This window comes from Triticum dicoccoides, chromosome 5B (assembly GCF_002162155.2).
Source record: "Triticum dicoccoides isolate Atlit2015 ecotype Zavitan chromosome 5B, WEW_v2.0, whole genome shotgun sequence".
Classification (NCBI taxonomy): Eukaryota; Viridiplantae; Streptophyta; class Magnoliopsida; order Poales; family Poaceae; genus Triticum; species Triticum dicoccoides.
In genome coordinates, this window is record NC_041389.1 from 85,531,213 (window position 1) to 85,549,725 (window position 18,513).

General features: G+C 41.7%; 1 protein-coding gene across 1 annotated transcript; it reads left to right on the forward strand.

Moving 5' to 3' along the window:
* The first annotated feature begins 4,823 nt into the window (after positions 1 to 4,823).
* Positions 4,824 to 5,622, forward strand: LOC119305220 (pathogenesis-related protein PRB1-2-like). The gene has a single exon (XM_037581800.1). It carries the CDS (start codon positions 4,859 to 4,861, stop codon positions 5,351 to 5,353), a length of 495 nt encoding a protein of 164 aa, XP_037437697.1. The 5' UTR covers positions 4,824 to 4,858; the 3' UTR covers positions 5,354 to 5,622.
* The last annotated feature ends 12,891 nt before the right edge of the window (positions 5,623 to 18,513 follow it).

Consider the following 18,513-nt stretch of genomic DNA (forward strand, 5'->3'; position numbering starts at 1 on the left):
CTTTAAGGAGATGATGCCTCGCGGGCCGGGCATTTTAAGTGTGAGGGATGCATAATGCGGCATTGCGTTAAAGCGGGCGAAAGCTTCGCGTCCCAGTAGTTCTTGGTAGCTACTTGCAAATGGGGCGAGGTGGAAGTTTAACTTTTCGCGGCGGAAGTTGTCGGGTGAGCCGAACACAACTTCTAGCAGTAGAGAGCCCGTACAATGGGCATATGGGCCTGGCATTACCCCTTGAAAGGAAGTGTTGCTATGGCGAATTTTGGCTGGGTCTATCCCCATTTTGCGGATTGTGTCCTGATATAGCAGGTTTAGATCACTGCCGCCATCCATTAGGACTTGTGTAAATTGGAGTCCGTTGATTATTGGATCTAATATCAAGGCAGTCCATCCTGCATTCCGGATACTTCTAGAGTAATCCTGATGGTCGAAGGTGATTGGTTTTAATAACCAGTGGAGGGACTCCTCTGGGATAGGCCGCATGGCGTGTATATCTATGGGCGTCATTCTGTTTTTCCCTTTTGTCACGTAAAGTGAGTTTACTGTTTTGACTTCTTGTGGGAAATTCTTTTGTTTTTCGGTGCTCTGCTTGTGGGGTTCGTCATCGTCCTCGCTTGGTGTGTCGAGCCCCTTGTGTTCGGCGTTGAGTTTGCCGGACTGCTTGAAGACCCAAAAATCTCTGTGGGTATGGTTTGCAGGCTTCCTGGGAGTACTATGGATTTGGCATATCTTGTCCAAGATTTTGTTTAAGTTAGATAGCTCATCCCTGTTATCTTTAAGGGGCGGTTTTGTATGATTCTGCCGTGAGCTTTTAAATCCGGCATTGACTGCCATGCTCTTCGGGCTGTTTCCCTTTGTCCGACGCTGGTCCTTGCTGCGTCGCGGTTTCCCTCCATCCCTGACTTCAGATGTACTTGGGTTGCTGGTACTGCATCTTGCCAGCCAGCTATCCTCTCCCGCTCAAAAGCGGGTCATGAGGCTTGTTAATGCGGCCATTGTTCTTGGCTTTTCTTGGCCGAGGTGTCTGGCGAGCCACTCGTCTCGGACATTGTGTTTGAAAGCTGCTAAGGCTTCGGCGTCCGGACAGTCGACTATTTGGTTCTTTTTTAGTAAGGAATCTGTTCTAAAATTTTTGGGCTGACTCTCCGGGTTGTTGAGTTATGTCACTTAAATTGTCTGCATCCAGAGGTCGGACATAGGTCCCTTGAAAATTTGCCCGAAAAGCGTCCTCGAGCTCTTCCCAACTTCCAATGGTGTTTTCGGGAAGGCTTTTGAGCCAATGCCGGGCTGGCCCTTTGAGCTTGAGGGGTAAGTTTTTTATGGCATGGAGGTCATCTCCTCTAGCCATGTGTATGTGGAGGATGTAATCCTTGATCCAGACTCCAGGGTCTGTTGTTCCGTCGTATGCCTCTATGTTTACGGGTTTAAATCCCGCTGAAAATTCATAATCCAGAACCTCATCGGTGAAACATAGGGGGTGTGCGGCACCCCTATATTTAGGTGTACCATAATATTCGGATACTTGATGTGTTGCATTGCTTACTAGAGCTTGCTTTCTTGGCCCGTAGATAGATCTAACTGGGCCATCTTTTTGATGCAAATCCGTGTGCGGATCGCGTGTCGGCTTGTGTGCGACGCCGTTTGCCGCTCTATGTTTGCCATGGGGTCATCTATCCGACCGGGTGGTCTCCTTGTTCTTTGATTGCGGGGGCTCTACGGCCTCCTCGTCAAATTCGGGCAGTAGTTTTCGCTTCGGGTAGCTCTTTGTTCGGCGACTATCGCCGTATTTGTCTGCGGTGTTGAGTACTTTGCTCCATCTGATTCTGAGCGCATCTTCCGCTGTTTTGAGCTTCTGCTTATGCTTTTTCAGGCTACGCGCAGTGGCGACGGGCCTTTTGTGGAGGTTCTTCTACTCCAGCAACTTGTTCGGTGTGAGATCGTCCGGACTATTATCTTCGCCGGGGACGGATTGTTTATCCAGGTTGTCCTGTTCGGACGGTTGCTTGATAGCATGTTCGTCGTCCACCGGTTCGCCCTGCTCTATGGCTGGGTCTGTATGGCTGCTGTCTTTGTCGAGGCGGGACTTTGAGCGGCGCTTACGTCGCCGTTTTGACTGCTTTTCGAGGGAATGATCCCTCGTGGCGTCCCGTTGTTCCTCGTCATCGCTTCCTTTAGGTGTGTCCACCATGTATACATCGTGAGATAAGGTGGCTGTCCAGTGCCCTATAGGTACTGGTTCATGTTTGTCTCCTACATCGTCGTCCATACCATCGATGTCTTCGGAGTCGAAGTTGAGCACGTCGTTTAAACTTTTGATAGTGGCTACAAAGTGGGTGGTGGGTGGGAGTCGAATTTCTTCGTCATCCGCATCCCAACCTTGCTGACCATAGTCCGGCCAGGGCTCTCCTGATAGAGAGAGAGACTTTAGTGAATTCAGGGTGTCGCCGAAGGGCGAGTGCTGAAAGATGTCCGTGGTGGTGAGCTCCATGATCAGCGCCCAATCGGTGATCGGCAGGGGGCGGAAGGTTCGGAGTCCGGAGAGGAGTCCGGCGCCTTGGAGTCGTGAGCTTCGCAAAGGACAGGGTTGGTGTTCGGCTCAATCGCCCTAGAGATAGCAGCCCCCGAGGCGGTGTCCAGCCACCCGTCCTCGATCGGCGCAGTCGGCTTCGAGCTAAGGGTCGGAGCGGACACTTGTGCGGCCTACAGGGCACTGTCCGGCGGCAGAGCTAGATCATGCCCATCGTGACAGTGCGTTGCGCTTGGTTGCGGCTCGAACCCGTCGAAAATCAAGTCTCCACGGACGTCAGCCGTATAGTTCAAACTTCCAAATCTGACGTGATGGCCAGGGGCGTAGCTTTCAATCTGCTCCAGATGGCCAAGCGAATTGGCCCGCAGTGCAAAGCCGCCAAATACGAAGATTTGTCCGGGGACAAAAGTCTCACCCTGCACCGCATCGTTGTTGATGATCGGAGGAGCCATCGGGCCTAAAGATGACGACACAGAGGAACTCTCAATGATAGCACCAATGTCGGTGTCAAAACCGGCGGATCTCGGGTAGGGGGTCCCGAACTGTGCGTCTAGGCGGATGGTAATAGGAGACAAGGGACACGATGTTTTTACCCAGGTTCGGGCCCTCTCGATGGAGGTAAAACCCTACTCCTGCTTGATTGATATTGATGATATGGGTAGTACAAGAGTAGATCTACCACGAGATCAGAGAGTCTAAACCCTAGAAGCTAGCTTATGGTATGATTGTTGTTCTGTCCTACGGACTAAAACCCTCCGGTTTATATAGGCACCGAAGAGGGTTAGGGTTACACAGAGTCTGTTACAATGGTAGGAGATCTACATATCCGTATCCCCAAGCTTGCCTTCCACGCCAAGGAAAGTCCCATCCGGACACGGGACAAAGTCTTCAATCTTGTATCTTCATAGTCCAGGAGTCCGGCCAAAGACTATAGTCCGGCCATCCGGACACCCCCTAATCCAGGACTCCCTCAACCTTGTTGTAATTTATTTACTTTTTTATCTATCTACTACTATCAGATTTAATCCTTGCAACTAACGAGTTTAAGGGAATTGACAACCCTCTTGTCCGCGTTGGGTGTAAGTATTTGCTCTTTTGTGCCCAGGTATTGTTCACTAGGATTTGCGTGATTCTTCTATTGATTCGATAATCTTGGTTTTCATGAAGGAATACTTATCAGCTACTATATTGCTTCATCCTTTCTCTTAGGGGAAAATCCCAACGCAGCTCACAAGTAGCAGAATCGTCGTATCACCAACTCGCAGCAACCCCACATCCCCCTCACGCAACTCCTCACGGCGTTGTCGACGGCCATCGCAACACCGACTTGCAATAAATAATGTAGGCACCTCACACTACTGCTTGCAGCATCCCCGGCGGCCGTCGCCGATGACATCACAGCAGTAACACGCAACAACATCAGCATGGCGGCGCCTCGCACATCACTGTCTCGCATAATGCACACAACACCCCATGTCATCTTGTTTGAAACATGGATGTGATGAGTGGCGCTGGATTTGCAACATCGACCCCCAACCTGTAGCATCGCCGGTTGCAGTGGGATTGTATCCACGAAGTATGGGTGAGCCGGAGCTCGCAGCACCATGTGCTGCCTTGCTGATGTTGTGACAACAACAAGATCCATTGGCGGCTGCTGTAGTCGCCCTCGTCCAGTTCACTTGGATGGCGATGCCACAACTCAATTGGGAGAGGTAGCTGAAAGCATTCCACTGGTGAGGAAAAATGTAAGGAAGAGGGGGAGGGCATGTGAATAGGGCCCACTGAACGTGTGTCGCTTGCGCGGCGGCGGTTGTCGACGTGAGAGTCTACTGGCCGGTGAAAGGAATATCAATTTCCTTATTTTATACAGTGCTAATTGGTTAGTTTTACATAAGTTTTTCGTTGTAATCTTGTGTGTGCAAACATATTCTTCATACATACAGAGACTGCATTATTTTGCTGTTCTTTTTTCTTGCTTTTCATTAGTATCTTATTAATCAATATTTCATATTAAACTTTTCCAAAAAATGAACTTAGGTGATCTTTTAATGGTAATGCACATTTTTTGGATCTCCATTCCCTCATTAATACTTTTAGAGTATTTACCTAAATTTTATTTCTAAATATAAGTGTGGTTCTGTGGTAGACACTAATTCCCGGTGGTTATCCAATATCCTTTCATTACATCCTGCCAGCCATAGTTACGTATACTCGATAATTCCGGCTTATGCTTCAACGAAATTCCTCTATAAACACACTGAGAAAGTTTACGCTACCTCACAAGAATACGAAAGAAAAACCGAAGCAATAGATAGCACATTTAGAGGCGTACACATGGAGGCATCTAAGCTCGCTCTTTTGGTCGTGCTGGCAATGGCAGCCGCGATGGCTAACCCCAGCAATGCCCAGAACTCGCCACACGACTACGTCGTCGCCCACAACGTCGCTCGCGCCGGCGTGGGCTTGGGCCCTGTGACCTGGGACGCGTCCGTGGCGGCCTATGCGGCGAGCTACGCAAGGCAGCGCTCCGGCGACTGCAAGCTGGTGCACTCAAAGGCACCACAGTACGGGGAGAACCTGTTCTGGGGCTCCGGCAAGGACTGGACGGCGGCACAGGCCGTGAAGATATGGGCCGACGAGAAGGCCAACTATAATTATGCCTCCAACAGCTGTGCCGCCGGTAAGCAGTGTGGGCACTACACGCAGATAGTGTGGCGCAACTCAACGCATATCGGCTGCGCGCGTCTGCTCTGCGACCATGACGCCGGCGTGTTCATCACTTGCAATTACGGCCCTCCGGGCAACTACATTGGGCAGAGGCCATATTGACTCTCTTTTTTGCGGGGAAGAGGCCATACTGATTTAATTGGCAGCAAACAGATTTAGATCAGCATATCTTGTTTGTAATACTCTGCATGGGCTGTCGTGCATGTATTTTGGATGCTAAGAACCATAGATATGTACTCCCTTTTTAAACTAATATAGGACGTTTTAGATCATTAAAGTAGTGAACTAAAACGTCTTATATTACTTTGCATAGGGAGTGGTATTTATGAAAAATCAATAAAATAGTTCAAAAGTTTTTTTAGTTGGAATCATTCAACAGTTTTAGTACTACTACTAGTTATTGTGCACACAATAAACAGTCCCAGGTGCAAGGCGGCACTTTTTTCCGTTCCTTTTTTCTTTCTTTCTTTTTCTTGTTTTACCTTTTCATTTAAAAAATCAAATTACCTTTGCGAAACTTTGCAAAATCTTCATTAATATGGAAAAGAAGATCACAAATTCAATTGTTTTGTAACTTCAAAAATGTTCAATATTACAAAAAATGTTCAAGAATTCAAAAAATATTTGTAAAGTTCAAAAACTGGTCGTCCATTCAAAAAAGTTAACAAATTTCAAAGAAGTTTTCATGGGTGTGAAAAATGTTTACAAATTCAACAAAAATATTTGCAAATCTAAAAGTAATTCATGAATCCAAAAAATGTTCATAACTTTCAAAATATGTTCATGAGTTTGAAGATATAGCAATTTAAAAAAAAGTTCGCAAGTTTGAAAAAATTGTTTCTGGATTTCAAAAAAAATCGCAACTTTTGAAAAATATTCAAGATTTTTAGAAAGTTAATGAATGTAAAAATAGTTAATGATGTAAAAAGGAATTTAAGAATTTTTAAAAAGATAGAATTTTAAAAAAAAAATAAAATAGGAAAAAAATACAAACAGAGAAGAAAAATAAAGATTTTAAAATTTTAAAAAAGAAAACAGAGAGAAGAATGCAGAAAATACTAACGGTGAGGCCCATTTCGCGGACGGTGATGCGCATTTGGTCACTAACCCCCAATCCGCATTTGAATTAGGGTATCGCTGATCGAAACATGCCAGGGTTATGTCTTGTCCTACCGATTCCTAATAGAAATCGCCTACGAGCAGACGACTATGGGCCCACTCATTAGCTGTTACATTCGATGCCTTCACTCACCCACGTTGGGTCGCCGCGTTCGATCAGTTCAGTCTTGTTTTCTTTTATGTTGTTTTCTTTTCTTTTCTTTGTTTTTAGCTAGTTTTCTTTGGTTTTTCTTTTTTCTTAGTTATCCTTTCGATTTGCTTTGTTTTTTCTGCTTTTTCTTTAGGGTTTTCATTATATTTCAGTGTTCCTTGTTTCTTTCTTCGACTTTTTGGTAACTTCACTTTCCTTTTTGTTCTTTTGCCAGGTTTTTTTTCGGTTTTCTCAGCACATGTCTACCATTATATATATAATATAAATTTTTTGTATACATGTAAAACATTTTTTATATACATTTAACATTTTCATATACATGTTTACAACGTTTTACGAAAACTAGTTTTCCATATATTTTTAAAATTCGTGTTAACCATTTATAAGTACATACAAAAACATTGTTTGGATAATAAAAACCATTTTTTCTACTATGCAAATATTCTTTACATTTTACAAACAATTTTTTCAAACATCACGAACACTTTTCTGAAACTTGTGAAGATTGTTTTAGGGTAACGTACATTTCTTTGAATGTTTCAAGCATTTTTACTGAATTACACGACCATTTTCACATTTGTCTCAACATTTTTCAAGATTACATTTACATTTATTCTGAAATGTGCGATATTTTATAGTTATCATAAACTTTTTTCCTATACATGACTAACAATTCTACTTTTTACATTCACACTTATTCAATTTTTGTACACAATAGAAACATTTTTCCATTCATGTTTAACCTTTATCAAATGCAAGATTATAATTATACAAAATTTTACCCAAAGTATTTTTTTTAATATATATAGTACAAAAGTTATAATATAAAATAGAAATATGAAGAAAAAAATGTGCATGCCATTACCATGAGATCACCCTGGCGCGGCAACTAGTTTCAAGGCCGGACCATTTCCAGCGGGCGGAATATAGCCGTGTCCGCCAAAACAGGCGTGCCTATGTGGGAGCTCCACGAGCAACTAGTTGGCGAGCGGTTCTTCGGGAGCCTCCCAACGATCACTTGCGGGTGGACTGAGAGCATGCCACTTGGCGTGCTCTTAGCCGCTGCCACGTGTCGCGTTCTGGGTGTTCCCTTCGGATTTTTTATTTTGTTTTATTTTTTCCGCAAGCTTTTCGGATTTTTAAATGTTTTTTTTTGTTTTTTGCGTGGAAAAACACTTTTTTTTCTTCTTTGAGAGGCACAGTTTTGCTTTCGCGAGAGGCAGGGCCATGTGTCTCGAAAACGGAACAAAATGCGTTTTCTATTTTTTTTTTCTGCCGCGAGATGCACGGTTTTGCTTCCGCGGGTGGCATGACCGTGCCTCTCGGAAACAAAAAAAAACTCATTTTTTGTTTGTTTTTTCATTTCGCGAGAGGTACGGTTGTGCTTTCGTGAGAGGCACGACCGTGCCTTTCGGAAACGAAAAAAGACGCGTTTTCTTTCTTTTGTTCCTTCCACGGGAGGCACGATTGTGCTTTCGTAGCCATGCCTTTCGAAAACGAAAAAAATATGTTTTCTGTTTTCATTTCTTCCGTGAGAGGCACGATTTTGCTTCCGCGAGAGGCACGACCATGTCTTCTTCGGAAAAGGGAAAACGTGTTCCCGATTAGGTTTTTGCGTCAAAATATATCAATAAGGGATCTAGTTTTGAAGATCTCGATGCGAGCAATCTAATGATGAAAACCGTTCAAGACTTGGACGCAAGATTTAAGAGATAAAACATTTGAATAAATGGATGTAAAATAAAAGGAAAACTCTCAGGCTGCAACAAGTGACGCGCATGTAGTGCGCCACTTGTCGCAACCTGAGGAGGTGCGAGTGATATTTTCTCTACTACTATAGTACATCAATTTTTGAACATGGACTATCGCTCCACCGTATTGTGGACTGTGGTAGCAAAACCGCTAGCCGTTGATTTGTTACACAGGCTGAATCTCCACTGTTTATCAATACCAGACTTAATTGATCCAACGGCTGACGTTTCTTGGATTCGCGCTGTACAGACGCGCGCCAAAACGCTGCCAATCTGGATTTTCCAGACTTGTCACGAACGCGCAGCGCCTGCACCATAGCGGTCTGCTACAGTGGAGAATTGAATATTCGACCCATGAGTATTTACCTGTACAGACCGAAACTATCTAGACAAGCGTGCATATATATAGGCTAGCAGGCTATAGTACTATAGTAGCAATTTACTCCTCATGGAGTGCTACATGCATGGATGCATTTCTTACTTTTCTCACAAGAAGTAGTGTGCTGTAGAAAAGTCTGTACACTTTTTTTTTGCGAGACAAAAGAGTGTACACATGGCAATATTGCTGGTCATTGAGACAAATATTCAAAAAAGAAAAACAGTAGAAAATTTAGATATGGATTTTACTTTATTTTTCTTAACAGAATGATAAGTTATTTAATACGTTGTGAGGTGGAGGACATACAAATGAAATAGAGTTTATAAGAAACCGCATACTTAAAGGTGTGAAAATTACTGCACCAAACTAATTTTTTCTATATTTCAAATTTGAATTTGAAACATAAAAAAATTCAGAAACATGTCAATAACATTTCTTAAAAAAACATATGCTTTGTTTAATGCATTATTCGCATGGAATTCGTTGTGCTATTCTGGTTTGATGTGAAGAGCACAAAAAAAAGTTTCCATGAGTTCCCACTAGAAAACACATATGTACTTTTGAAAATTGCATGATATTTTTATCATAAAATAGGCAATTTAGTAATAATTTAAATAATTTATTATTGTGATTACACATATATATTTTTTGAAACAAGTTGATTACACAAAATAATTTAACGTGCAAAGCACGTACAAATTACTAGTTGAAAGTAGTACTCCTTAATTAGTGATTCCGGGGAGCTCCTATCTGTCGCTTATTGCGGCAGACTATCAGACAGACACACAGGCGACCCTAACTGGGCCGGCCCACTGGCGAACGAGCGGATGTGCCAACGATCGACCATTGTAGCGACTATAATTTCGAAAAGATATTGAGCGTTACCTAGGATCGAACACGAGACATCCAGCAAAGAAGCTTTTCATGGTAGCCACCGTAGATAATATAGTGTCAAAAATGTTCTTATATTATGAGACGAAGGGAGCAGTGATTACGTAGCAGTGCAAGCTTATAAGAACCAATTCAAACACATACAAACATTTCCTCTTTCTTTTTTTTCTTTACTTGTTTTTGAGTTTTTTGTTTGAAATTCCAAAAAAATGTTTTCGAACCATAAATTTGTTCGTAAATGCAAAAAAATGTTCGTGTTTTTACATTTTTTTGCAAAACTCAAAAAATGATCCTGTTTACAAAACTTGTTCATATTTTACAAAAAATGCTCAAAAACTTCAGAAGTTCTTTGGTTTTTTGGGAAAATGTTTAGGATTTCGAAAATTCTTCATGTTTATAAAAAAACAGTTTTGGTAAAATGAATTTTGAACAAGATGTAAAGAATTTTCACTCAAACATTTTCTCCAAACGTAAATGTTTTTTGAAAATTACAAATATTTTTTAAATATATGTACATTTTTAAATGGAAATATTTCTTGAAACACTTTAGAAAATTGGAAATGTGAAGAATGTTTTAGAACCGATACATTTTTGGAAATTCCTGAAGAAATTTGAATACGAGAATATTTTTTGAAAATTTGCGATTTTTTCAAAGAACGGGAACAATTTTTGTTAATGCGAACATTTTTTAAACTCCCGAACAAATTTGAAAACCTGATTTTTTTCTGGAAAAACAAAAAAAATTAAACTCGTGAATAAGATTTTAAACAGAAAGATTTTTGGAAATTGCGAACAATTTTTACACACCGAACCATTTGTTGTAAACAAAAATAAAATATAACAATGAAAAATGAAAAGAAAGGGCAAAGAAAAAATGGAAAATAAAGACCAGGAAAAAGGAAAAATAGAAGGAAGTATAAAAAGGAAATAAAAAATGGCTCAGAAACCTTCTAGTAGGTTCCCAAAACTGAAAAAAAACGAGCTAGAAACCTCTCTACTTTCTTTTTGACGGGTAGGAACCTCTCTACTTGAGGAAACATGCGTCATACAGGTTTTTCCCACTTATGTATCGCTTACGGTGACACGTATGGCAGCCTCGCGTAAACCGTAAAGGCGAGCGCGGAATGGGCCCGCTCGGACGTGCGCTAGGCCGAAAATCATGGCCGCATATTTATTTTATGCTTTTCACCTTTTTTGCTCTATTTTTTACTTCTTAAATATTTCCAAATATATATATCACAAAAAACACTTTACACAAATTTTTTAAAAATGTTTATAAAGCATTTAAAAAATATTAAATGTATATAGAAAAATGTTTCTCATGTAAAAGAACAATAGGTAAAGCCTAAACGAAACAAATGATTTAGCGACTTAGCCCATTACATCCGATTTAGAAGCAGCCAAATAGAAAAACAGACTGAAATTATGGCTTCAATCCAGATCATTCACACCCTGAAATCACTAGTTGAGGAGTACTCGTTACAAAGGTCACTCTCACCTCTCCAGGTTGCGACAAGTGGTGCGCTGCATGTACATCACTTGTCGCAACATGTGAGTTTACCTTTTTTTCGTAGATCTGTTTATTTAAAACGTTTTATCTCTTAAACCGTGCGTCCAGATCTTGAATCGTTTTCACCGTTGAATTTCTCACATCGAGATCTTCAAAACTATATACCATGTTGATAGGTTTTGACGAACTTTTTTTTCATAAAAAAACGGACGAAAAAACCGACCCGGGAGCACGGGTTTTTTCCCTTTCTGAAAGAGTCACCTCTCGCGAAAGCACAACCATGCCTCTCGCGGAAGGAAAAAAATACGTTTTTTTTCGTTTCCGAGAGGCACGGTCGTGACTCTCGCGAAAACACAACCGTGCCTCTCGCGGAAGCAAAACCGTGCCTCTCGCGGAAGAAAAAAACAGAAAACGCGTTTTTTTCGTTTCTGAGAGGCACGGCCGTGATTCTCGCGAAAGCACAACCGTGCCTCTCGTGAAAGAAAAAAATATAAAACATGTTTTTTCATTTCCGAGAGACACGACCGGGACTCTCGCGAAAGCACAACCGTGCCTCTCGCAGAAGAAAAACTGTGCCTCTCGCAGAAGGAAAAAGACAGAAAACGCGTGTTTTTTCATTTCCGAAAGGCACAGCCGTGACTCTCGAGAAAGCATAACTGTGCCTTTCACGGAGCAAAACCGTGACTATCGTGAAAGAAAACATGTTTTATTCGCACAAAAAAATTCAAAATTATTTTAATCCAAAAGCTAAGGAAGACCGGTAGAAAACCAAAATGTCAAAACAAAACCCGGAAAAACCCCGTTTAAAAAGCCAAAAACGTGTGCGGAAAAATAAAAAAAATCAGGAGAGAGCGCCCAGAGCGCGACACGTGTGGCGGGTGGCTGAGAGCACGCCAAGTGGCGCTAATCGTTGCGAGGCTCCCCAAGGAGCGCTCATTAACTAGTTGCCCTCTTCACACCCTTACTCCTGCCCAAGACGCTTCACGTACATTTAATCAATGATACGGTTCTTGTCGTTATTCCCAAGGTATTCAATCCAACTCAACTCAATTAGTTTCGTCCAAATAGCTTATGCAACTCCATTTATGAAATGGCCTCGAAGGTTGTTGCAAACAGCCTCAAGCTCATTCTCCCTGATATTATATTTGATGAACAATCTGCTTTTGTCCCAGGCAGGCTTATCACAGATAACATAATTTGTGCTTATGAGTGTTTTCATTTTATGAAGAGAAGCAATGCCAAGTCAAACAATTTTTTATGCTCTAAAGTTGGACATGATGAAAGCATATGATAGACTTGAGTGGCCATATCTACAAGATATTACTTAGAAACTTGGTTTTGCCCAGGCTTGGGTAGACACGGTTATGGGTATGGTTCAATCAGTCTCATTTTCAGTTCTTTTCAATGGAGAGAAGCTTGAACAATTCACACCATCTAGAATGATTAGACAGGGAGCTTACGGGCCGAACCATCCAAACGATTTCAAGAGCCATTTCATCGGGGATTGCCCCACATACCTACCAGGTAGCTACCCCCATTCTCTGTAGCACCTTAGCCCACCCCGTCGCCATGAATGCACGACCCAAGTAGCCAATCGCTCACTTCACTCGTCATTGGATACAAAACATCAACCCCGCGACCATTCAACGCACTAGACCTCTTCTTCTTTGACAAAATCACTGCCTGAAGCGACGAAGAGAGACGCAGTTCGACCCCAGTAAGCAAGAGGAGCTCAACGTCCCCATGAGACACAAGCTCTCTCTCAAGTTCCACGCGCCCCCTCTATCTCAAATTCTCTAGTTATTTAGAAAAGTAGAGTCTCCGCAATGCTCTTCCTCCCTCCTCTAGTTCTCTGGCGACGCCTAGTTCTGGACAGCGAAGCGTTATCGGATCTTCGATCTTGTATGCGTGCAATCCTTAGAGATATCATGCTTTCGTACTTCGTTCAAGAGACATTGTTCGTGGGATGGTTTGTAGGACTTCAAGAATGATCTACACGAACTCTTCTTCAGCGGTAACTTGAAGTTGGCAAAAGTAAGCTCTAAGCTTGTATGCATCTTCATAATGATCCTAGGATTTTGATCCGTAGGCCATTTTTTTGTTTTCTACTATGTTGCCAACACATCAAGAGTCAGTTGTCCAACCGATGGCCCTTACCATCGCTTGGGGCTACCTCGATTATTCAGACAAAAGCATTGGGCGTTTAATGACTACATCTCATTCATCCCCAAGGAATAGCTTTCCGCTACCGTACTAACCCCCTCTCTCACTTCTGTTCGGGATAGCGTTCCACGTCCTCCTTTCTCTTTACCTTCTCCTTGATTGATCTATAAGATCATGGGTTCCTACAGGGCCTTAGATCGACAACAAGACAAGAGACAATTTTGTTGCAATCAGACACATACAAATAACATCAAATATACAGAGTCACTCCAACTATCCCTTCCACAAATACATCGTGTTGAAAGGCAATGCCTCAACTCATTGCCTTACCAAATTACTCACGCACGGCGATCGAATCTTAAGATGAACTCATTGAAGATAACATAAAGACGAATGATTGATTGATATATGTCTTACAGTAGTTTTCGAATGTGATACACCGATTAGAAGTAGACTAACTTGGAGATGGATGGCTGCAGTGATGATGGTTGTGGCGGCTGTGGAGATGAGATTGGAAATGGCGGCGGTAAGGATTGGAAGATGGTTATGGTTCTCCTTTTTTCATGAATGATGCTCTCCATGTTGAGAATTTGGCGTTGATCCCTTAATAAATGTTGGTCAAGTGGACCTCTTGGAGACGGTGGCAGACGGTACGAGCGCGGGTATAGCATGTTCCATCTTGCACTTTGTTCATTGTGCTCCACCTCCAATTGCCTTCTCTCTTCCACCAAACCTCATGTTTCCTTGTATGTGATGATTTTTTTTTCATGTTTGGGCCCCTTTTTGTGGAAACACACTAAACAAAAGATTTTGCGATCTCTCGTATTCATTAGTCATTAGTGACAATACCTAAGTGATTTTCTCTGAAATTCCTGGATAACTTTAAACAACAGTGTGATAAGCGCAAAAATATCACTCATCATTTAGTTGCACATTTAGGGCACTCCTAGTGCTCTAGGTGTACTCTATCTAAAGCATGCCACCTAGGCAAAAATATGATGTGACACCCTATTTAGTAGGAAAGAGAGTTTTATGGTATCATAATGTAGGTATATCTCTTAGCACCAAAGCCAAGTCAACTAATGCTTGTGTTACGTTCAGTTCATAAAGTGAAGCACAACAAATATACCTTACATGTATTAGTTTAAATAGTCCAACGATGTCCTTATATTTTAAAATGGAGTCAGGGCATGTTCAACGCGGACCCTCGGAACGCCCGTGTTCGTCTATACCACACAACCCAGACGTCTTTTGCCATTTAGTGTGGCCCTGTATTTGTCCGTGGGCCGGTACGACCATCATTTTTTCGCAAACTGGAGGCAAACTCATTTGGGGGGGGGGATTTGCGGGAGTCCGTATACCATCCATGCAGGACTCTGACACCCCAGGCCTACTGAAATCCCTCTCCCGATACCCTTTTCTTCCAGTCCACCCCTGTCCCCCTTCCTTTCATCGGCAACCACGTTGTCCATTGCCAGCGATGTACTCTTCGGCCGCCGCCTATGAAGGAAATATGCCCTAGAGGCAATAATAAAGTTGTTATTTATATTTCCTTATATCATGATAAACGTTTATTATTCATGCTAGAATTGTATTAACCGGAAACGTAGTACATGTGTGAATACATAGACAAACAGAGTGTCACTAGTATGCCTCTACTTGACTAGCTCGTTAATCAAAGATGGTTAAGTTTCCTAGCCATGGACAAAGAGTTGTCATTTGATAAATTGGATCACATCATTAGAGAATGATGTGATTGACTTGACCCATCCGTTAGCTTAGCACTTTGATCGTTTAGTTTAAATTGCTTTCTTCATAACTTATACATGTTCCTATGACTATGAGATCGTGCAACTCTCGAATACCGGAGGAACAATTAGTGTGCTATCAAACATCACAACATAAATGGGTGACTATAAAGATGCTCTACAGGTGTCTCCGATGTTGTTTGTTGAGTTGGCATAGATTGAGATTAGGATTTGTCATTCCGAGTATCGGAGAGGTATCTCTGGGCCCTCTCGGTAATGCACCTCACTATAAGCCTTGCAAGAATTGTGACTAATGAGTTAGTTACGGGATGATGCATTATGGAACGAGTAAAGAGACTTGCCAGTAACGATATTGAACTAGGTATGATGATACCGACGATCAAATCTCGGGCAAGTAACATACCGATGACAAAGGGAACAATGTATGTTGTTATGCGGTTTGACCAATAAAGATCTTCATAGAATATGTAGGAACCAATATGAGCATCCAGGTTCCGCTATTGGTTATTGACCGGAGATGAGTCTCGGTCATGTCTACATAGTTCTCGAACCCGTAGGGTCCGCATGCTTAATGTTCGGTGACGATCGATATTATGAGTTTATGTGTTTTGATGTACCAAAGGTTGTTTGGAGTCCCGGATATGATCACGGACATGACGAGGAGTCTCGAAATGGTCAAGACATAAAGATCGATATATTGGATGACTATGTTTGGACATCGAAATGGCTCTGAATGAGTTCGGGCATTTACCAGAGTACCGGGGGGTTACCGGAACCCCCCGGGGAGTGTATGGGCCTTATTGGGCCTTAGTGGGAGAGAGGAGGAGGCGGCTAGGTGGAGGGAGCCCCCCCCCCCCAAGCCCAATCCGAATTGGGTGGGGGGGCTGGCCCCCCTTTCCTTTCCCTCTCTCTCCCCCTTCCTTCTCTCCTACTCCAACTAGGGAAGTGAAGGAAATATGCCCTAGAGGCAATAATAAAGTTATTATTTATATTTCCTTATATCATGATAAACTAGCAGGTTGACCCGCGCATTTACGCGACTAGAGTTACCATGCGTTGTTTAATTTGAGTTTTAACATATTTGTTATATTAGATTTGACCACGTCATTTCTCCCGAATCTGATTCATTGTCCTTGTGAAATTAGACACCAAAAAGTGGCACCACAATATGAGGATTCTCTATCTTTTATGGAAATTTTAAATCAGGATCAACTAAAATATTGATGGTCTTCCTTTTCCGCCCCCTGTATTGGCATTACTGATAATTGTAGTTAGGTTTCCATTAGCCAAATGGCATGCATGTCTTACTCCAAATTTCCTATTATGCATGCCTACTGATAGTATGTACTCATATTTACCAACAATTGCTAAAACATCATTTTTCTTCCAACTCTTGCATACCTTATGTACTGATCGTCAACTCTTCTTATGTGATGTTACATGAGCATGATTGTTCCGTCTGACCGTATCTATTTTGCTTGCACCATGTCATATTTTCTAGAAGAATTCCAATACTGTAGTACATACTTGATAGGCTATTTTGCTAATGCATTCTCTCTCGATCATTTTGATCATTGTTTATTTTTATGATCATGTTTATGTTCTTTTGCCTATTTCACTTCCATATCTTTTGCAATTCAATTATGATTGACAAAGTAGACGGCAACTCTCGGTGAGAGGAGTGGATATGCACTATCATCACATAGAGTCACACTGGGGGTGCAGATGCACACGATAGCCAAAATGCCGCTTCCATTGCATAGTCCCTTCAATATAAACGTAAGGCGCACATTTTCTACCTGTAAACTTTGATCGTATATGTATATTTCATTAATACCTAAGAGAAAGATAATCACATTAAAGCTGCAATTTGCCAATTAATTTCCTACATTTTCTTATGGACGTAGTTTAATTGACATGTTGTTTTTTTGCAGCCATAAAACAATTTAGTTTCCATCATATTATACATCACCCGAGACATTGGAAAGGGCATGTCCGAGTCCATGTTGGGCGGGCTAGCTGCCTCCTATTAGTTTTCAACAACGGCAGCTGGCCAGCTTGTCAGAGATACTTGCTACACGGCGGCTTCATATCTCTTTCAACCGTTAGGTGTTTCCTGCACATGTCCAAGTGGGATATGACTTGTTTATTTCGGTGTATATCCGTAATGGATTAGACTTGTACTCCCTCCGTTCCGAATTACTTGTCTCGAAAATGGATGTATCTAGAACTAAAATACATCTAGATACATCCATTTCCGAGACAAGTAATTTCGAACGGAGGGAGTATGTGTTGTACGTGCATCATCCGGCAGGTTGTCCACTTGCACGTGCCAGCAACCGCTTAATTTGTACGATTATTGTTGTATGCTACTTTTCCTATCATTTAATCTCAATCGCTACTATTTGAATTAACGAATCATATATTTATTTTCCAACTCAAATAAAAAATGGATAATATATTTTTAACATGTGTGGATGAATATGGTAGCTTGTTTGTATAACATGTGTATCCCTAACTTTTTTATTGTTGTAGATCTTCTTTCCAGTAAATCATAAATCTATGAAGATATAATTTACAATTTTGCTGATAGAGAGTGCATAAATAAATAATAATACAAACTTCTTCTTTTTTGAAGCGGGCCTGCAGTCCAGCTGGTTTTGGACTCTCTGATGACGGGCTTTCTCTCCTTGCTAATGTTGGGATCCTGGGCTTCAACCTGACATCACGTATGGATAATTGTGATGTCCTCGATCTTGCTTGTGTGCGTCTTCAAACTTCTTGGTTTACCTTCTAAACTTCCAATATTAGTCCCTTTAAATCTGAGCCGTTTCTTTTTACGTGCTTAATCAGGGATGTTACTTTCCTTCTGTTTTAATTATATAATAGATAGATAGATAGATAGATGTTTATTATTCATGCTAGAATTGTATTAACCGGAACTTGATACATGTGTGAATACATAGACAAAACAAAGTGTCCCTAGTATGCCTCTACTAGACTAGCTCGTTAATCAGAGATGGTTAAGTTTCCTGACCATAGACATGTGTTGTCATTTGATGAACGAGATCACATCATTAGAGAATGATGTGATGGACAAGACCCATCCGTTAGCTTAGCATAACGATCGTATAGTTTTATTGCTAATGCTTTCATCGTGACTTATACATGTTCCTCTGACTATGAGATTATGTAACTCCCGAGTACCAGAGAAACACCTTGTGTGCTATCAAACGTCACAATGTAACTGGGTGATTATAAAGATGCTCTACAGGTGTCTCCGACGGTGTTTGTTGAGTTGGCATAGATCGAGATTAGGATTTGTCACTCCGTGTATCGGAGAGGTGTCTCTGGGCCCACTCGGTAATGATTATCATTATAAGCCTTGCAAGCAATGTGACTAATGAGTTAGTTACGGGATGATGCATTACGAAACGAGTAAAGAGACTTGCTGGTAACGAGATTGAACTAGGTATGATGATACCGACTATCGAATCTCGGGCAAGTAACATATTGATGACATAGGGAA